Raw genomic sequence first — 20,033 nt, 5'->3', positions numbered from 1 at the left:
GTCTAGTCCTAGATTCTGACACTAGTGGAAACATCCTCTCCACATCCACTCTATCCAGGCCTTTTCTATTCGGTAAGTTAGTGAAACTTGTGTACACGTACTCTATGTCCCTCTCAGCAGCCTCTCGGTGGCCTTTCTCTGTTCGGGAGATGCAGCTCTCCGTGAAGACAGATGGAAGGACAATAGAGACTGCTGGCCATCAATCCTGCTTATTGACCAATACAATCAATGGTCTTCATCAGGGGAGTGTTCCAGGGGGCAGGTTGTGATTTACGAACCTGGCAGACAGTTTCATCAAATTACATCAGTTGCAGATGGTCCAAGGGAATTAGATTACTGATAAATTCAACATACATGGGACTTTGTACAGATTGGGAGATGGATTTTCAAGGTAGTTACTTCATTTCCAAGCCGGACATATACGCATGAAGTGATCACTTTGGTGCTGCAACTAATGGGAATGGTGAGAGTGGGTGGGGGGTGTAGCTGCTGAGATGGGCGTAGAGTGCGTGTACACAAGTTGCCGAAGACTAACATGGAGGTGAAGCAACTGACTGAGAGGACACAACATGCTGGGGTATCTCAGCGGGTCAGGCAGCATCTCTGGAGAAAAGGAATTGGTGAAGGTTGGCCGTCTTGCTCGTCTGTCCAAGGAGAGGTGTTATCCTCGCCATGGACCATCTGAGCCCCGAGCAGCAGGCTACCCGAGATACCTCTATTGTCCCCCTCCCTGACTCCCAGTCTGATCAAGGGTCTCAATCTGAAACGTCACCTATTCCTTTTCTCCAGAGATGCTGCCTGACCCGCTGAGTTACTCCGGAATTTTGAGTCTATCTTCAGTGTAAACCAGCACTGGCAGTTCCTTCCTGCACATTTTGACTGAGAGGGCCAGTGGCTTGTCATGCTAGGACAAGAGGATTTGAATGCAGGAGGAGCGAGTCTGATGGCAGTAGTGTAGGGCCTTAATGAGACTGCGTGTGGAATACTGCGTGCAGCTTGGTCTACCTGGGATAAGAGGGAGTGTAACAAGGGTGTACTGGAGAACATGAGGTTAGACTGGGCTGAAAGGGAACTATATTCCCCAGAGGTGGAAGAATGATTTGTGATCGATCTCATCAAAACATACAAACTTCAAGGGCTTTATTCACAAAATGCTGGAGTAACTCAACAGGTCAGGCAGCATCTCGGGAGAGAAGGAATGGGCGACGTTTCAGATTGAGACCCTTGATCAGACTGGGAGTCAGGGAGGGGGACAGAGGTATCTCGGGTAGCCTGCTGCTCAGGGCTCAGATGGTCCATGGTGAGGATAACACCTCTCCTTGGACAGACGAGCAACGTCGCCCATTCCTTCTCTCCTGAGATGCTGCCTGACCTGCTGAGTTACTCCAGCATTTTGTGAATAAATACCTCTGATTTGTACCAGCATCTGCAGTTATTTTCCTACACAACTTCAAGGGCTTGGCAGGCTGGATGCAGGGGAATGTTTCTCCTGAATCAGAGGGCAATGTTTTGGAATCAGGTGTCGTCCCTTCAGGACTGAGCTGAGGGGAGGGCAGTGGACATTGCTAGCCCAGCGGTCCGTAGAGGCTTTGTCGTTGGGCTCATTCAAAACAGAGATCAGTAGAGTTTACTGGACATTAAGGGAATGGAGAAATGCAAGGACAGTGCTGAAAGTGGCTCTGAGATGGGAAATGAGGTATGATGTGAAAGGGCAGAGAGCAAGTGCAAGTGTTACAGGTTATGGGGAGAAGGCAGGAGAATGGGGTTAGGAGGGAGAGATAGATCAGCCATGGTTGAATGGCGGAGAGTAGACTTGATCGGCCGAATGGCCTAATTCTGCCCCTATCTGTCATGATCCTCTGAGCGGCAGGAGGCTGTCTGCTGTCCTCCTGTGGCCAAGTTGGAACCCGAGTTCATGTTTCATTCCACTTTGCCACTTTCGGCAGACAGAGGCGTTCCGAGACTCAGGAACACAACAGTACAGAATCTGTCATCGTGTATATACAAAAACAATAAACCATTTCTACTGCTCAAAGCCAGCACACCAAATCCCTCTGATACATGTGTGGTTTAGGTTTCAATCTTACTCTTAAATAAATGTCTTTGACCTGGTAGCAACTCAATTCCGTAGCGATTTTGGGTTCACTTTGTTCTGCAGTTTTCATCAGCCAGGCTGAGTCTGATGCATCTTCTAACTTACTCTGCTCAACCCGATAGTTTCCCATAACTACCATCAATCTCTATGTGCTAACCTCCACAGCAGTCTTGCAAGCCAGCCTGACCAGCATTTTGTGTCTATCAGACTGCAGACAGAGCTTGACCCGAAACCTCACCCATTCCTTCTCTCCAGAGATGCTGCCTTTTACTAACAGAGAGAGAGAGAGAGAGAGTGAGAGAGTTACAGAGTTATTCCAGCTTTTTGTGTCTATCTTCGGTTTAAACCAGCACCTGCAGTTCCTTCCTACTAATTCGCTTTGGTACAATTGTAAAAATTGTCCCGAGTGTGTGTAGGATAGTGTTAGTGTGTGGGGAAGGCTGGTCGGCATGGATTTAGTGGGCCGAAGGGCCTGTTTCCGTGCTGTGTCTCTGAACAGAGCTAAACGTTCCCTTCAGAAGGTCGAACATGGAACATCTTTGTTACCTGCGCTAGCGTTTATCCAACAGAAAGCCTGAAGTGAGGCAGCGTGACAGGGCAGCCTGTCAGAGTAATGACGCGGCCCTCGTGACGTCAGAGCATGTGCTTGCAATAGCTGAAATCAATCACAACTCGGCAGCTGAGGTAGATCATTGCTTGTGTAGGAAGGAACTGCAGGTGCTGGTTTAAACCGAAGATAGACACAAAAAGGTGGAATAACAGTCTCTCTCTCTCTCTCTCTCTCTCTCTCTCTCTCTCTCTCTCTCTCTCTCTCTCTCTCTCTCTCTCTCTCTCTCACACTCTCTCTCTCTCTCACACACACTCTCTCTCTCTCACACACACTCTCTCTCTCTCTCTCTTAGTAAAAGGCAGCATCTCTGGAGAGAAGGAATGGGTGAGGTTTCGGGCCAAGCCCTGTCTGCAGTCTGAAGTCTGAAGAAGGGTCTCGACCCGAAACGTCACCCATTCCTTCTCTCCAGAGATGCTGCCTGAGATACTGCAGCTTTTTATGTCCATCTGTAGGTCATTGCTTCGTAGATATCCCTCTGCTCCCCTCTCCCATCAGACTAGAAGTACAGAAGTGTGAAAGTGCACACCTCCAGATTCAAGGACACTTTCTTTCCAGATTTTATCGGGCAACTGAACCATTCTATCAACTCCTAGAGAGCTGTCCTGAGCTACCATCTACCTCATTGGAGACCCTCAGACTATCTTTAATCAGGCATTACCTTGCATTAAACGTTATTCCCTGTATCATGCATCTGCACTCTGTGGATGGCTCGAATGTAATCATGTATCGTCTTTCCCACTAATTTGCACGCACAAAAGCTCTTCACTGTACCTGGTACACATGACATTAAACTAAACTAAAATAAGCCAAGTACCAAGGATATGGGAAAAGCTGCATCACCTCGCATTGTCCCAGCAGTTGGCTACATTCCTCCAGAGCGCTATCACATCTCAGTTAGATTGCCTGGCCAACTGGTGGCTGCATGAGTGTCCTGTGGATGGATTAGCTTCTTGTGGACTAGTTGTTTCAAGGTGTTGTTTTTCAATTTAAGCAACCGCTGAACTGCCGATCCCCTGGTGTTGGGGACTAGCAGTGGACAAAGACAACCAAACGGAATTGTCCGAAACACTCAGCAGGTCGGGGAGCATCTGTGCAAAGAGAACCAGAAATGACGTTTCAAATCGATTACCTTTTTTCCAATCTTTGCCCTGAGGCATTAACGCCGTTTCTTCCTCTACGGGCGCTCCTGACCTGCTGAGCAGTTCTGATCTTTTATTTCAGAATTCCAGCATCTGCAACGTTTTGACTTTTGGATAGTCGCCCTATGCACTGTGGATAGGATCTCGTTCCAGGCCAGAACCACTCTCTTCCCAACCTGTGAGTGGCTGGGTCATAATTACAGCACAAACTAGGAATGATGACTCAATGGCCAGTGAGGTCGTTTAATCAAACAAAGTCTACATTGAACAGCTTCGTGAAACGGGGGCTTGTGGGGAGCTGTGAAGCGATAAATAAACCAAACAAAAGGACAGGATCCGTATTCTACCCCTTTCTGAGCATGTGGCTTAACGTCGCATTAAGTTGCTTTACAATCCTGACCGCAAGAGAATGACAGACCACCTCACCTAACCTAATTACTAGCCGCTCTCCAAACGTCCCATCGTACGCTCCAATACCGCCCGTCATTCCCCAGTGTCTGACCTCTTGCAAATAAATGCAATTAAGTCCATTTGTTTTCACAAACAGAACACAATAAATCCAATGAAGTATTGGGCAAAGTGCGGTCAATGCAACAGCACACATCTAATGGTTGACCCACTCATTTCAGGTCAGGTTTAAATAATCTAAGCTAACAAAGGTTCTACTCCACTCAGTGCAGGTCAGTCCTTAAATTAATTATACACGTAAGTGCCTGGACAGGATGATTTTGGAAAATACATTTAGTATTGACCGTGCTAATGCATTGGGAACATAGTCTTTGTGGAATGGCGAGAAGGCTTTAGAAATGGTCGCGTCTGCACAGGACAAGTGCCCACTGGCTACATTGCTTATCACGATCAAGAGCTCTTGGCCTCAAATCTAACAGCTATAACCTTGCACTCGTTTATCGTGTAAACATTATTTTCGGTCACCGACTGTTCTGCATTTTCCATCTTCGAGCCTCGCCAGTTCATGGAGCTTCACCGCTCGTGAGAATCCTTTGGCCCACACTCCTCACCCACTACTGTTTCACACAGCTGCTCCACCACTACCCACTGCACCGCCCCGTCCCCCAGCCCACTGCCTTCCAGTGGAAACGTGCTTGCGTTCCATTGTTACTCCTGTGGTGCAGTGGGAAGCTGCTGAATGAAGAACTACTAACTGCCACCATGATCCACCAACTATGGTCCACCATTGCCCCAACCACGGTCTGTCATGGTACCAACCCTGGCACCCACCATGGTACCAACCCTGGCACCCACCATGGTACCAACCGTGGCACCCACCATGACACAACCATGGACTTCTGTCCCTGAGCAGGAACATCATGGGTGCAAGTTCCACAAGTTCTGGGCTGAGACATTGAAACATTGAAACATTATCCAGAGTGTACTTTGGGCTATTCTGGAGAAGTGAAAAACACTGGGCGTAAATGTTTATCCACGCCCATTGGAACTACGTTCCTCTGATTCAATGCCCTCGCTGCAAGAAAACAAATACAAATATACTCCTGGGATGAAGGGCCTCCTGTGCAGTGTGATTCAGAATAAGCTTTACATATTGGGAGCATTTCACAGCATCAGGTAGATTGTGACATTTTCCCTCAAACTCTCCCTTGGCTAATAGATCACATCATGCATCAGTGACCACTGCAGCAAGCCATTACTGATCCGTGTGGTGAGACTGGCCAATGTATCATTAGCTTTATCCATGTTCCAACCTCTGGCAAGTTAGTCGTGAGTATAATCAACTAAATTCAAAGCTCAAAATGTTTTGTATGAAGACCATATAGAGACAAATGGTAGAGCTGCTGCCTCACAGCACCAGAGACGCCAGTTCGATCCTGACCTCTGGTGCTGTCTGTATTGAGTTTGCACGTTCTCTCTGTGACTGTGTGGGTTTCCCCAGGTGCTCCGGTTTCCTCCCACTTCCCAAAAGACGTGCGGTTTCTAGGTAAATTGGTCTGTGTAAATTGCCCCTAATGTGTTGAGAGTGGATGATAAATTGGGTCAACATAGAACTAGAATAAATGTGCCATCGATGGTCGCTGTGGATTTGGTGGGCCGAAGGACCTGTTTCTATGTTGTATCTCTTGAACTAAAGCCCCAATGGAATGAAATAAATAAACAGAACGGTTGGGAGTTGGTTCTGAGCTGATGCTTCTGATATTAAAGTCGTATCCAGCATCAGCACAATCCATCGGCAAGCGACAGAATGCCCATTACCCAGAGCATTGTCTCTCTGTTGCCACCTGAGCTTCCCAGAAGAATTTCAATCAAATTTAAATTAAGGCAGAGATAGATAAATACTTGATTAGTACGGGTGTCAGAGGTTATGGGGGGGGGGAAGGCAGGAGAATGGGGTTAGGAGGGAGAGATAGAACAGCCACGATTAGACTTGATGGGCCGAATGGCCTAATTCTACTCCTATCACTTACGATCTTATGATCTAATGAATGACTTACTTGCAACTTGCACTTTGGCCTTGCGACTGACCACGAGGCCCAGGCGGTTCTGGGCAGTGCAGTCATACTCGCCCACATCGGAGGAGCCGTCGTCCTGCAGCTTCTGGAACTTTCTGATGTAGAGCGAACCGTTGGCAAGCAAGGAGACGTGCTGGCTGTCAGTCAGCAGGACCCCATTCTTCCTCCACAATGTGCTGATGGGCTCCAGCCCCTCCACCTGGCACTGCAGCTTGAGCGCGTGGTCCTCCACTGCCACCACGTCGCTCGGCTCCATGGTGAAGGTCAGTTCCGAGGAGTGGCCCAAATCTTTAAAGAAAGCAGCACAGAATGACACCATCGCATGTTATATCTCTTTCCATTTAGTTGCAATTGGAATAAGCATTCACTATAACCTACCGCAACTAGAGAGCAGTCCTGAACTACTTTCTACCCCATTAGTGACCCTCGGACTATATTTGATCGGACTTCAAAGATAGTGAAATCTTTCTTGATAGTGAAGACTTCAAGATAAAGAAGGGCTTTATCTTGCACTAAACGTTATTCCCTTATCATGTATCTGTACACTGTGGACGGCTCGATTGTAATCATGTATTGTATTTCCACTGACTGGTTAGCACGCAACAAAAAGCTTTTCACTTGTACCTCGGTACACGTGACAATAATCTAAACTGCACTGTAGTGAACTGAACTGAACTAAAGGTGCACATTCTAGTTCTGTCAAGTCGTCACCATTTTGGGGTTCAAAACCTGAACAAAAGATGTGGGCTGGCAAATCAGAGCCATACCTGGGGTGAGGTGAGAGCCATACCTGGGGTGAGGTACAGTGCAAAGTGTATACACTCCTGGAGTTGGATGGAACATTTCTTTCTCAAGGATGCCCCCCTAACATCCTGAGCATTTTCTGTTTCAGATTTCCAGCATCAGCACCATACAGCGTTCCCACTTTACGCCGGAATTCCCTGCCTTCCAGGATCCACCAAATGGATTCCTTCTACTCCCTGACCCACTTTCATTCAAGCCAACGGCAGCAAAATATTATTCAGCAATCAAAAAGTGCCGGAGTAACTCAGCGGGTCAGACAGCATCTCTGGTGATCATGGATCGGTGATGTTTCGGGTCGGGACCGTCCTGAAGAAGCACCCCAAACCACAACTTCACCTATCCATAATCTCCAGAGATGCTGCCCGACCCACTGAGTTACTCCAGCACTTTGTGTCTATCTTCGGTATAAACCCAGCATCTGCAGTTCCTTTGTACGCATACTCTGATAAATCATTATGGAACCTGCAATTTATTATTTTCCACCCTCAGTTCCCACATCTGTTGTTGGGTCATTGAGACTACAGAGGTGGAATGAGCTGCTGGAGGAACTCAGCGGGTCAGGGAATGTCACAGATGATATACAGTCGGCACAAAAGCATTTCCATCTTCCGATATTGGCCTGTTTCTCAGTCTCCATGTAAACCATAACGTGACCTACACAACAACCATTGATGCACAGGAATGCCATTGCAGTTACTGAACATGTGGAAGATCCAATTGCATCTGCACAGTTTATGCAGTCTGTTATTAGTGTAGACAAGGACAAGGACAAGTATTGTCATACTTGGGAGTGAACAAAGTCACAAATTGTTGCACGACACTCTGCACAGTTTGCTCATTGGGAAGTGACTGTCCCAGCCTACAGGTTGTGGGATGACAGCAGTCCCTGCTAATGTACAAGTGTACAAAATCATGAGGATCAGATCGTGTAGACGCACAGTCTCTTGCCCAGAGTAGGGGAATCGAGGACCAGAGGACATAGGCTCAAGGTGAAGGGGAAAGGATTTAATAGGAATCTGAGGGGTAACCTTTTTCACACAGAGGGTGGTGGATGTATGGAACAAGCTGCCAGAGGAGGTAACTGAGGCAGGGACCATCCAAACATTTAAGTAACAATTAGACAGGTACACGGATAGGAGAGGTTTAGAGGGATATGGGCCAAACGCAGGCAGGTGGGACTAGTGTAGGTGGAACAGGTTGGCTGGTGTGGGCAAGTTGTGTTGAGGCGCCTGTTTCCATGCTGCGTCGCTCTATGACTCAGGGGCTAACCCCATACAGTATCTCTTGCTGTTTGAAGCCGGGGCAAGAACGTCCTCTTCCAATTAATCAGGCTGTCCCACATCTGCTCAATATTCCCGAGAAAGAATGGGAGTCTCCACATTGTACATTGTATTGGAATCTCAGGGGCTGCCTACAATATCTTCAACATGCCTGATGTTGAAATCCAGCCCTTGCTCAGCGCAAGTTCTCCACTGCCTGCTGCCAGGCAACTCCGTACTTGTTTTATAAGAAAATAACTGCAGATGCTGGTACAAATCGATTTATTCACAAAATGCTGGAGTAACTCAGCAGGTCAGGCAGCATCTCGGGAGAGAAGGAATGGGTGACGTTTCGGGTCGAGACCCTTCTTCAGACTCCGTACTTGTTTTTATTGTGCAGCATCTCCTTCAACAGTGAAGTTTGCTGGAGCTGGCTGCATGGCCACATAAGACTGCAGCTGGTTTAACATTCCCACTTCATCCATGGGAATGAAAGCACCACTGTGTTGCCTCTGTGGCCAGCATCGCACCCTGTGACCGATCATCCTGTGTTTCTGTGGTCTGTCACCTCTCCCTGGACTTGCTCTGCACGTTCCATTTGTTGCCTATGCAAAACCTCCCTGAGTGTTAGACTCACACAAAATGATGGAGTAACTCAGTGGGACAGGCAGCATCTCTGCAGAGATGGAATGGGTGACGTTTCTGGTCGAGACTCTTAGTCAGACTAAGAGTCAGGGGAGAGAGAGATTAGAGATATGGAAGGGTAAGGCGTAAAAACACAGATCAAAAGGAGATGGTGATCAAGGAAATGGTGACTGGTACATCGTTAGTTCAGGGGAAGGTGGCAACAAGGCATCTAATCAGTAATGTTTAATCAGGAGGACAGTGAAACTAGTCGGAGAACTGGGATGGGGGAGGGACGGAGAGAGAGAGGGAAAGCAAGGGTTACTTAAAGTGTTAATTTGGTGCATGATGCAACACATTCAACATGGCCACAACACTGAACATACATCAGTGATACTCCACCCCGACGCCTCAACTTTAAGCCCCACTATACCACAGAACATGTCATTTGAGAACAGTAAGCACAGTGTTTAATCCCTGCCGGTGGCAACAAAATAATAGGTCCAGATGAGATTTACAGTGTCTGTGTGACGCAAGGTGTTTGAAATGTTGGAATGTACAACACCATTTCAACTCATTGAACCTGACCTTAAAAACCAGTTAGGTCAGGCAGCATCTCAGGAGAGAAGGAATGGGTGACGTTTCGGGTGAAACGTCACCCATTCCTTCTCTCCTGAGATGCTGCCTGAACTGCTGAGTTACTCCAGCATTTTGTGAAATAAATACCTTCGATTTGTACCAGCATCTGCAGTTATTTTCTTACACTAATAACCAGCTAGTTCTGTGTGCTTAGTTCGCCGGTGGTAATCGTTCACTGCTGCGTTAAACGAATCTCCGAATGTGCAAAGTGGCGTTAAAGCCACTCCCTTCACCCTTCATCCTCTGCCCGACAGTAACTGCCCAACAATGTGAATGCAGGAAGATAGATCTTCCGACCGCCCACATCGCTCCTGTTCAGCGTTACGTCCAATTCGTTACACTTGGAATGAAGATACTGGAGTAACTCAACAAGTCGGGCAGCATCTCTGGAGTAAAAGGATGGGTGATGTTTTGGATCAGACTGAATGAAGGTCACGACCCGAAACATCACCCATTCTTTTTTCTCCACAGATGCTGCCTGACCTGCTGAGTCACTCCAGCACTTTGTGTCTATCTTCAGTGTAAGCCAGCATCTGCAGTTCCTTCCTACACACTTGGAACGGCTGTTCTTCAATCACCTTCAACAGGTATGTTCACCATCTCTTTACTACGCTTTGTTAAATCCCTGGCGCACATTTAACACTAGCTTTTACTGCCAGGTGCTCCATACTACTTCCATCAAACTGCTGTTAAACACGCAGCCATAATTATTTCTCAACTGAACCAAGAGTACACACATTAATCAGCATCAACATCCCCGCTACTCATACACAGATGCCCTGACTACACTGATGTGCTCCTCACCCAACACAGCTGCATGAGCACTGCATGATTTGCATACAGCTGTGCATCAACACAACACATCTGCCCCACACAACTTACACCCTGCAGAGGTGAACTACTTACAATTCCATTTCATTTTACTTCTGGCTTCATCAAAGCATGACCATAGTCTGCAAATACGCTGTGGTATCAGCCATAGAGGAAAGGACTGCAAAATCCATTCATTACCAATGAACTGTGGAGGGGTCATTATCTGTAGCATCATGAAACATCAATGTGTGGGTGGACGCAAAGTGCTGGAGTAACTCAGCGGAACAGGCAGCATCTCTGGAGAGAAGGAATGGGTGACGTTTCGGTTCGAGACCCTTCTTCAGACTGAGAGTCAGTGGTTAAGGGGATCAAGAGATATAGACGATGATGTAACTTCAAGTAACCCCGACATTCCCTCTGTCTCCATCCCTCCCCCACCCAAGTCGCACCATCTTCTCCTTCTCACCCAGCAAACAGCTAACAATGGCCCGTTTCCTTTATCATCGTTACTTTTTTGCACACATCGAAGGTATTTATTCACAAAATGCTGGAGTAACTCAGCAGGTCAGGCAGCATCTCAGGAGAGAAGGAATGGGCGACGTTTCAGGTTTTGCATATCTTTCAATCATTGTTCTATATCTCCCTTTATCATCACCTATATCTCTCGTTTCCCTTTCCTGTGACTTTCGGTCTGAACAAGGGTCTCGACCTGAAACGTCACCCATTTCTTCTCTCCAGAGATGCTGCCTGTCCTGCTGAGTTACTCCTGCACTTTGTGTCTAACTTTGGTTTAAACCAGCATCTGCAGTTCTTTCCCATAGTTGGGGATGATCTTTTATCTGTCGGCATTAAATTCATGGCTCAGGCCCTTGAGGCAAAGAGTGAGTGTAGGATGATGATTACCAAGCACACAACAACCACATTAGCTTCATGAATGTGCACAACTGATCTCAGCACTGATTATCCATAATGCATGAAACACTGTATAACATTGGTCACTTGCAGAAATGCCATCCCACACTGTGTGATGTCCCTTCAAAAACATCGCTGGAAATATGAAACACACAGAGAAAAATCTGGGAACATGCAGCAAGCACCAGGGCAACAGTGGAGAGTCTGGAAGTAACATCTCAGTTGTGCTCTCTGTCTGCCTGACTTTGTAGCGTTGCCTGCCATTTTTGGTTTGGTTTTACTGTCATTTCCCTTGTCCCACATGTCTCCTGCAGTAATACAAACAAAATATTTTTTTCCCCCCATTAACTCTGTTGTAAGGTGCTGCCTCCTTTTTTGTTTTGGGTATGTTTGCAGATGACATTATAGTAGGCGGTAATCATAAAGAACAAAGATGGCGATCAAAAATTGCATTTTTGGGGAGTCAAACCAAGGCAGGAACTTCCCAGTGAATGGTAGGATTTGGGGGAGTGGTATCGAGCAATGAGATCTAAGAGTACTGGTACATAGTTCCCTGAAAGTGGTGTCACGGGTGGATATGATGGTAAAGAAGGCTTTTGGTACATTGGCCTTAATAGGTCATGGTATTGAGTATAGAAGTTGGGACGTTTTGACACTGTGGTACAAGAGGCTTGTGAGGCCACATTTGGTGTGGTGTGTCTAGTTTTAGTCCCCTGCTTTGGGAAGGATCTCATTACGCTGGATAAGAGTGTTGCGAAGATTTATGAGGATGTTGCCATGACTCGAAGGGCTGAGTTACAGGGAGAGGATTGGGGGGGATCTTATAGAGGTGTATGAAATCAGGAGAATAGATAGGGTGAATGCACAGTCTTTTACCCAAGAACAGGGGAATCAAAGATTAGTAATCATAGATTCAAGATGAGAGGCGAGATTTAGTAGGAACGTGAGGGACATTTTTTATCACTCAGAGGGTGGTGGGTATATGGAATGAACTGCAAGAGGAGGTAGTTAAGGCAAGTGCAATAAGAACATTTTTTTTTAGATTTAGATTTAGAGATACAGCGCGGAAACAGGCTCTTCGGCCCACCGGGTCCGCGCCGCCCAGCGATCCCCACACATTAACACTATCCTACACCCACTAGGGACAATTTTTTTACATTTGCCCAGCCAACTAACCTACATACCTGTACGTCTTTGGAGTGTGGGAGGAAACCGAAGATCTCGGAGAAAACCCACGCAGGTCACGGGGAGAACGTACAAACTCCGTACAGACGGCGCCCGTAGTCAGGATCGAACCTGAGTCTCCGGCGCTGCATTCGCTGTAAAGGCAGCAACTCTACCGCTGCGCCACCGTGCCGCACAAAGATATTTGGACAGGTACATGGATAGGGAAGGTTTAGATAGACATGGACAAATGGGTCCAGCTTAGATGGGGCATTTTGCATGACATGGACCTGTTGAGCTGAGGGGCCTGTTTCCATGCTGTATGGTCCTATGACTCACCTCCCCTGTCTGCTGTTTTGGCAACTAAAAGCTCGCCTAATGTTAAACTTTTCTCAGTTCTGTTTCTCATTCCACATTTGCTGCCTGACATTCTTTGTTATTAATTGACTTTAACAACAATGTGCATGGAGCACATTAAAGACTTGCATTTATATGACACCCATGGATGTCCCAAACCAAAACCATGCTTGGGCTCTGTGTTCACCAAAGCAGCATGTAACCTACTGCAAGCATTCCACACTCAGAGAACAACCTCTCAGAAATGAATGGAAATCAAAAACTGCTGACGCTACAAATCTGAAATAAAAGCAGAAAGTACCAGAAATGCTCAGCAGGTCAGGCAGCATCTGTGGAATGAGATAGATAGAGCTCTTAAGGATAGCGGAGTCAGGGGGTATGGGGAGAAGGCAGGAACGGGGTACTGATTGAGAATGATCAGCCATGATCACATTGAATGGCGGTGCTGGCTCGAAGGGCTGAATGGCCTCCTCCTGCACCTATTGTCTATTGTCTATATCGTTAATGTTTCACATCCCGGACCTCTGCCAAAACTAATGAGTCCCAGATCTGAAACATTATTTCTCTCTTTTCCACAGATGCTGCCTGATCTGCTGAGTATTTTCAGCATCTCCTGTGTTTTTAATTACTTCATGGGCATCTACCTCGGGTTCCAGCCTGAGATTCAACCATAAATGCAAATCCAAGCGTGGATTCCATGGTAATATTCAATCAGTACTCACTGCTGGATTAGTTAGGCTACAACAACTGTTTACATTTGAGTGGCTCCTTTGACACACCACGTTATAGCGCCACCAGCAAGTACAGGACTGGCGCTGAGTTATATGAAGAGGAGTGGGGAGCACATGGATAGAGAGACTGAACATTGACTTCCAGATCTCAGAACTTGGTGGCTGAAGACGAATCATCAAATCAGAAGGCATTGGAGTTATGCCGACAACTTAGAGGCTATGGTTTATGCAGCAACATTTGAAAAACGATGGACAATTTTGAAGGGCAGTTGTTTTAGCGAGGCGCCAATGTGTGTGTGTGTGTGTGTGTGTGTGTGTGTGTGTGTGTGTGTGAGGTACTAGCGGGACGGGGTTTAGTGTAAGTCTTGGTCACAGGCAGAGCGTGATGGAGACACCAGGAACTGCAGATGCTGGAATCCTGAACAAAACACAAAGTGCTGGAGGAACTCAGCGGGTCAGGCCGCATCTTTGGAGGCAATGAACACAGGGTCGGGACCCTTCTTCAGACTCGTTGAGTGTTTGATGGGTCTCAAACTTTGGTGGGAAAGAGCAACGTGGGGCGAGGGTTTGAGTGAACGGCCGGGAGAGGGAGCCCTGCGATGGACGGGATTAAAGTCGGATCTTGTGGTGTGTTTTTGTCAGTCCTGGATGCTGGCGGGGACATTTCCCCGGCAGTGTTACCCAGGCGACATTCATTGGGTGACGGAAGGAACTGCAGATGCTGGTTTAAACCGAGGATAGACACAAAAAGCTGGAGTAACTCAGCGGGTCAGGCAGCATGTCTGGAGAGAGGGTGACGCGAAACGCCACCCATTCCTTCTCTCCAGAGATGCTGCCTGACCCGCTGAGTTACTCCAGCACTTTGTGTCTACCTTCGATTTAAACCAGCACCTGCAGTATTGTTTTCCTTCACTCACTAGGTTGTGGGTTGAGTGAAATTTCCCTGCGCTGCCGGGCAGAATCAGGGCTCGTTGATGCGGCCAGGAGTAGGTTTGCAAAACGTGGACCAGGTCTGAAGAAGGGTCTCGACCCGAAACGCCCACCCATTCCTCCTCTCCAGAGATGCTGCCTGCCCCGCTGAGTTACTCCAGCACTTTGTGTCTACCCTCACTCTTTAAACCCGGGCTGTGTTTAGACTCCCCGCCGGGGGCTGGGGTTGGGGCTGGGGCTGGGGTTGGGGCTGGAGTTGGGGCTGGGGCTGGGGCTGGGGTTGGGGCTGGGGTTGGGGCTGGGGCTGGGGCTGGGGTTGGGGTTGGGGCTGAGGCTGGGGTTGGGGTTGGGGCTGGAGTTGGGGCTGGGGATGGGGTTGGGGCTGGGGCTGGGGTTGGGTTGGGGATGGGGTTGGGGCTGGGGTTGGGGCTGGGGCTGGGGCTGGGGCTGGGGTTGGGGTTGGGGCTGGGGCTGGAGTTGGGGATGGGGTTGGGGTTGGGTTGGGGCTGGGGTTGGGTTGGGGCTGGGGTTGGGTTGGGGCTGGGGCTGGTCCGCGGGGTTTCAGCGGGGAGGGAGCGTGGGTCCAGGTTCACAAAGGAAGCAGCCCCGTGACCGGGCTCTCCTCTCTCTCTCTCTCTCTCCCCCCTCTCTTGGGGCTGCAACCTTCTCAAGTTGCGCCGACTTCCCCCTCCCCTCCTCCTTGGGAGCTGCAACCCCCGCGGGACATGGTCACCGACAACGGCCCCTCGGACAAAGAGCGGCGGCAGAACAGTGAAGTTTAGTTTAGAGGCGGCGTGGAGAGCGGCTGGGGAGCTGTGAACTCGCCGCTGCCCCGGACAAGGGGCTGCCCCGTCTGGGCTCACTCCACACACTCCCTCTCCCTCTCTCCCCCTCCCTCCCTCCCTCTCCCTCCCTCCCTCTCTCTACCCCCTCTCCCTCCCTCTCCCCCTCTCTCTCCGTCTCTCCCTCTCCCGGAGCCTCAGCCTCTCTCCCCCGCATGTTTACCCCCCACATCATCCAAGCACCAAAACAAAAGAAAGTTTGCCCCACACTCAGATTACCGCTGCTTCCTCCCTACTTCCCCTCCCTCCCTCCTTCCCTCCCTCTCTCTCTCCCTCCCCCTCCTTCCCTCCCTCTTTCCCTCCATCCCTCCCTCCCTCCCCTCCCCTCCTCTCCCTCCTACCCTCCATCCCTCCCTCCCTCTCTCCTTCCCTCCCCTCCCCTCCTCTCCCTCCCTCCATCCCTCCCTCCCTCCCCTCTCCCCCTCCTCCCCCTGGAGCAGATGCCCCGGGACCCGGCCATGCTCGCCCCCGGCTGCTAGTAAACAAAGACCCTCCGCGCACCCCTCCCTCCCCCGGGCAGTCACGGCCGGACCCCCCGCCCCAGCCGGGCATCCCCGACCCCCCGGTCCCGGAGCCCGGTGCAAGACTGGGGTTAGAATCGCGGCCACTCGCCCCCCCCCCCCCCCCCCCCCCCCTTGGCTGGGTCTGGTCTCGGAGCCGCGGAACACGAGGGGGGTGGGGGACAGTCCTGGGTCGGGAGAGGGAGAGACACGGGGGGTGGGGGTGGCGATGGGGTGGGATGGGAGAGGGGGAGGAGAGAAAGGAGGGAGAGAGAGAGAGGGGAGAGAGGGAGGAGAGGGGTAGGGAGGGAGGAGAGGGGTAGGGAGGGAGGAGAGGGGTAGAGGGAGACGGGTAGAGAGGGGGAGAGGAAGGGGGAGAGGGAGAGGAGAGGGGTAGAGAGGGGAGAGGAAGGAGGGAGAGGGGAGAGGGGGAGAGGGGAGAGAGTAAGGAGAGGGGGAGAAGGGAAAGGGGTAGAAAGGAGGGAGAGGGGAAGGAGTAGGGAGTGGGAGGGGGAGGAGAGGGAGATGAGGAAGGGGAGAGGAGAGGGGTAGAGAGAGGGAGGAGGCAGGGGAGAGAGTGAAGGGGTGAGGTGCAGGGGCAACTCCAGCGGACGGTCGGAGGCGCCTTGCCCTCTCCATCTGTCAGCCTTCAGGTCCCGGGGAGGGGGAGCGGGCAGCCCCGGGGGTCGGCGCCGAGTTGCCCCACAAGTTGCCCCCTGAGGTCAAGCGGCCGGAGCGCGGATCGGAGACAAAGAGGCGGTGGTGGGGCTGGGGCTGGGACTGGGACTGGGACTGGGACTCACCTCCGATCCACAGCAGCAGTAGTAGTAGTAGTAGTGGTAGCGGTAGCGGGACCAGGCAGCGGGGCGAGGGCCGGCGTCTCGCCATCACTCCTTGATCAGTGTCCAGCCCGGGGGCCGAGTCCAGGCATCGCTGCGCGGACACAGGGCGAGGGGCAGGACTTGTGAGCGCTGCCTCCTGATGCTCATCTATCAGCTTGTGTCAGCATCGCCCGCGCCCCCTCCTCTCTCTCCCTCTCTCTCCCCCTCTCTCTCCCTCCCTCACTCACTTCCTCTCTCTCTCCCTCCCTCTCTCCTCTCTCTCTCTCTCTCTCTCTCTCTCTCTCTCTCTCTCTCTCCCTCCCTCACTCACTTCCTCTCTCTCTCTCTCTCTCTCTCTCGCTCTCTCTCTCTCTCTCTCTCTCTCTCTCCACTCTCTCTCACTCACTCTCACTCTCTCTCCCACTCCCTCACCCACTCCCTCTCCCACTCTCTCTCTCTCATTCACTCTCTCTCCCTCTCTCTCACTCACTCCCTCTCTCTCACCCTCTCTCTCTCTCGGGAGGCCGCGATCGGGGGGAGGGAGGGGAGGAGAGGGGAGGGCTGGTACAATAAGTACTAGCCACCTTATTGCCGCCTCCGGCCAAGCAGCCCTGAGCCGCTGTACACTCAGCCACTCCTGGTCACCAGGACTGCCCCCCGGAGGTCCCAGCCACTCGCCCCGTCCTCGGGCACACAGCAAACCCCAACTACAGCCGCTGCCCGACTGGGTGACGGCCCGGACTCCCAGCAAAGTGAACAGACCACAGACCCTCTCTCGCTGCACCTTTAAACTCCCAGCCTCACCGACGTGCGTTCGTTCACGAATTGGCAAAGATGCCTCGAGGGTCTCTACCTCCCCCCGTCCCGGGAGATTTTGGGCACCAAGCTGGACAAATGCTTTTTAAAAGGTGGTGTTTAGGCTTCCTTGGTCTGTTTAGGACAATAACGCGAGAGGGAAAGGGCGAGTCCCACTCTGTGCATCTCACCCAGAAAACATCCCCACACGAGTTGTGATCTAACCATTCCACAGAGAGCCTATCTCTATCGGCAACTCCCGGGGTTACTGGATGTGGAACAACAACAGTTTGTGAACACGACCGAATGTAACTCCACTGAAAGTGTAAACGTTGAGGAAGAGTTTGTGCACTGTTCTTGTTTTGTGTGCGTATATATATATATATATATATACACACAAAATAAATATATACACACACACACACGAAATAAATATATACACACGCGCATTCTCAGCGGTTACACTTATATATATATGCGTGTGTGGGTGTGTACATATATATATACACACACACACACACGCGCGGTTAACCCGGGAGTTACCCACAGAATGGACACGCTTTCTGTGGAATGGTGGAATCGCAACTGATGGAGAGAGGTTTCTAGTGCCGCTTATCGGGTGAGATGCGCCGTGCATTTTAAATATAATGAAAGTGCATTTTGAATGTAATGAAAATAAAACCACGCCCATTTACCTTTCTACAGAATATTTAACCGAAACATATATATACACACACACCCATATATATATATATATATATATATAAAATATATATAATACACACACACACACATATATATATATATATAGTCTGAAGAAGGGTCTCGACCCGAAACGTCACCAATTCCCTTCTCTCCATAGATGCTGCCTGACCCGCTGAGCATTTTGTGTCTACCTTCGATTTTACTCCAGCATTTTGTGCCTCCCTTCGATTTAAACTAGCATCTGCAGTTTTCTTTCCTGTGTATATATATATATATATATATATATACATACATACATATATATAAATATATATACTCTGTTGTTTAGGGTAAACACAAAAAGCTGGAGTAACTCAGCGGGACAGGCAGCATCTGTGGAGAGAAGGGAATGGGTGAGGTTTGGGGTCGAGACCCTTCTGTTTTTCAGGTCACTTTGTAAAGGTTTTGTGACTGTTACTGTTCTTTTTTTTCTCCAAAAATAAATTCTAAAAGAACAGTGATTTTTTACAAAATGACCTAAACAACATAATGGACAAATTTAACGCACCCTTGAACGCAGTAATGGACATTTAAATTAATAAATTGTGCGAATAATTTAAAAAAACGATATTACGGTATGAAAACGGATTTTTTAAATTCGGATTTTCAAAACTATTATCTCAAGTCAAGTCAATTTTATTTGTATAGCACATTTAAAAACAACCCACGTTGACCAAAATGCTGTACATCAGTTCAGGTATCTGTTTTTTCGGGGTAAATTCACCTCTGTGACCATCCACGGTGCCCGGGTCTCGTGGTACAGATGTCACAACGACCCACAACATATGTTTGGCACGGAGCCTATTCTATTTTAGGGCAAATTACAAATTTAAAATGCGTGAAAATGCGTTTAAATTGAACGACAGAGTAGAGAATACTGTGGTCACTATTCACACATTCTATTACAACATTTAAAAGGAATTTGGACAGGTACGCGGGTCTCGACGCGAAACGTCCCCCATTCCTTCTCTCCCGAGATGCTAGTTATCCCGCTGAGTTACTCCAGCATTTTGTGTTTACCCGGATAGGAAAGGTTGAATGAGATATGGGTCAAACGTAAGCAGGTGGGACTAGTGTGGATGGGGCATGTTGGTCGGCGTGGGTAAGTTGGATGGGCGCACAGCGCTAGGGACTCGGGTTCGACCCTGACTTCGAGTGCTGTCTGTGTGGAGTTTGCAAGTTCTCCTTGTTACCGCGTGTGCTTCTGGTTCACATCCCAAAGACGTGCGGGTTTGTAGGTTACAATTTCTGTACATTGCCCCTACCGTGTAGAGAGTGGATGAGAAAGTTGGATAACTTAGAAAAAGATATAAAGTGCTGGAGCAACTCAGCGGGTCGGGACCCTTCTTTAAACACAACGCTGGGTAGCAGAGAACTAGTGTGAAGGGGTGGTCGATGGTCCACGTGGACTAGGGCCGAAGGGCCTGTTTCCACGTGTATCGCTGGACTAAACTAAACGAAAACTATAAGGATAATTAGTTTTTCGCTTAAATATTCTGTAGAAAGTTACACGGGCGTGGTTTTCTTTTCATTATTTTAAAATCAAATTCTATTATTGTAGAAATATTTAAAAACTTCCACAATTTCAGATCACAATGAAGCAACTTTCTTTTAGCATTTTGGAGTAGAGCACGTGGTTCGTTAATAGCCAGACAATACCCCAAAGACGACCAAACTAGAATGAAACTATCCCCGACCTCCATCCACCCCGAGACCAGTGGAGGGGGAGATAACATTTCAGTCTGAAGAAGGGTCTCGACCCGAAACGTCA

At 49.2% G+C, this 20,033-nt stretch overlaps 1 protein-coding gene across 1 annotated transcript in view; it reads right to left on the bottom strand.

Moving 5' to 3' along the window:
* igdcc3 (immunoglobulin superfamily, DCC subclass, member 3) overlaps nucleotides 1-16,790 on the bottom strand; it is a 112,447-nt gene extending 95,657 nt beyond the window's left edge. The window contains exons 1-2 of the mRNA XM_078427172.1: nucleotides 16,706-16,790; nucleotides 6,310-6,615 (exon numbers count right to left, since the gene is read on the bottom strand). Of these exons, the coding sequence (XP_078283298.1) occupies nucleotides 6,310-6,615; nucleotides 16,706-16,790 (391 nt within the window). The remainder of the gene's footprint in view (nucleotides 1-6,309; nucleotides 6,616-16,705) is intronic.
* Nucleotides 16,791-20,033: the final 3,243 nt, after the last annotated feature.

The sequence above is a fragment of the Rhinoraja longicauda genome, chromosome 33, assembly GCF_053455715.1.
Source record: "Rhinoraja longicauda isolate Sanriku21f chromosome 33, sRhiLon1.1, whole genome shotgun sequence".
Classification (NCBI taxonomy): domain Eukaryota; kingdom Metazoa; phylum Chordata; class Chondrichthyes; order Rajiformes; family Arhynchobatidae; genus Rhinoraja; species Rhinoraja longicauda.
This window is presented reverse-complemented; position numbering and strand designations above follow the sequence as displayed.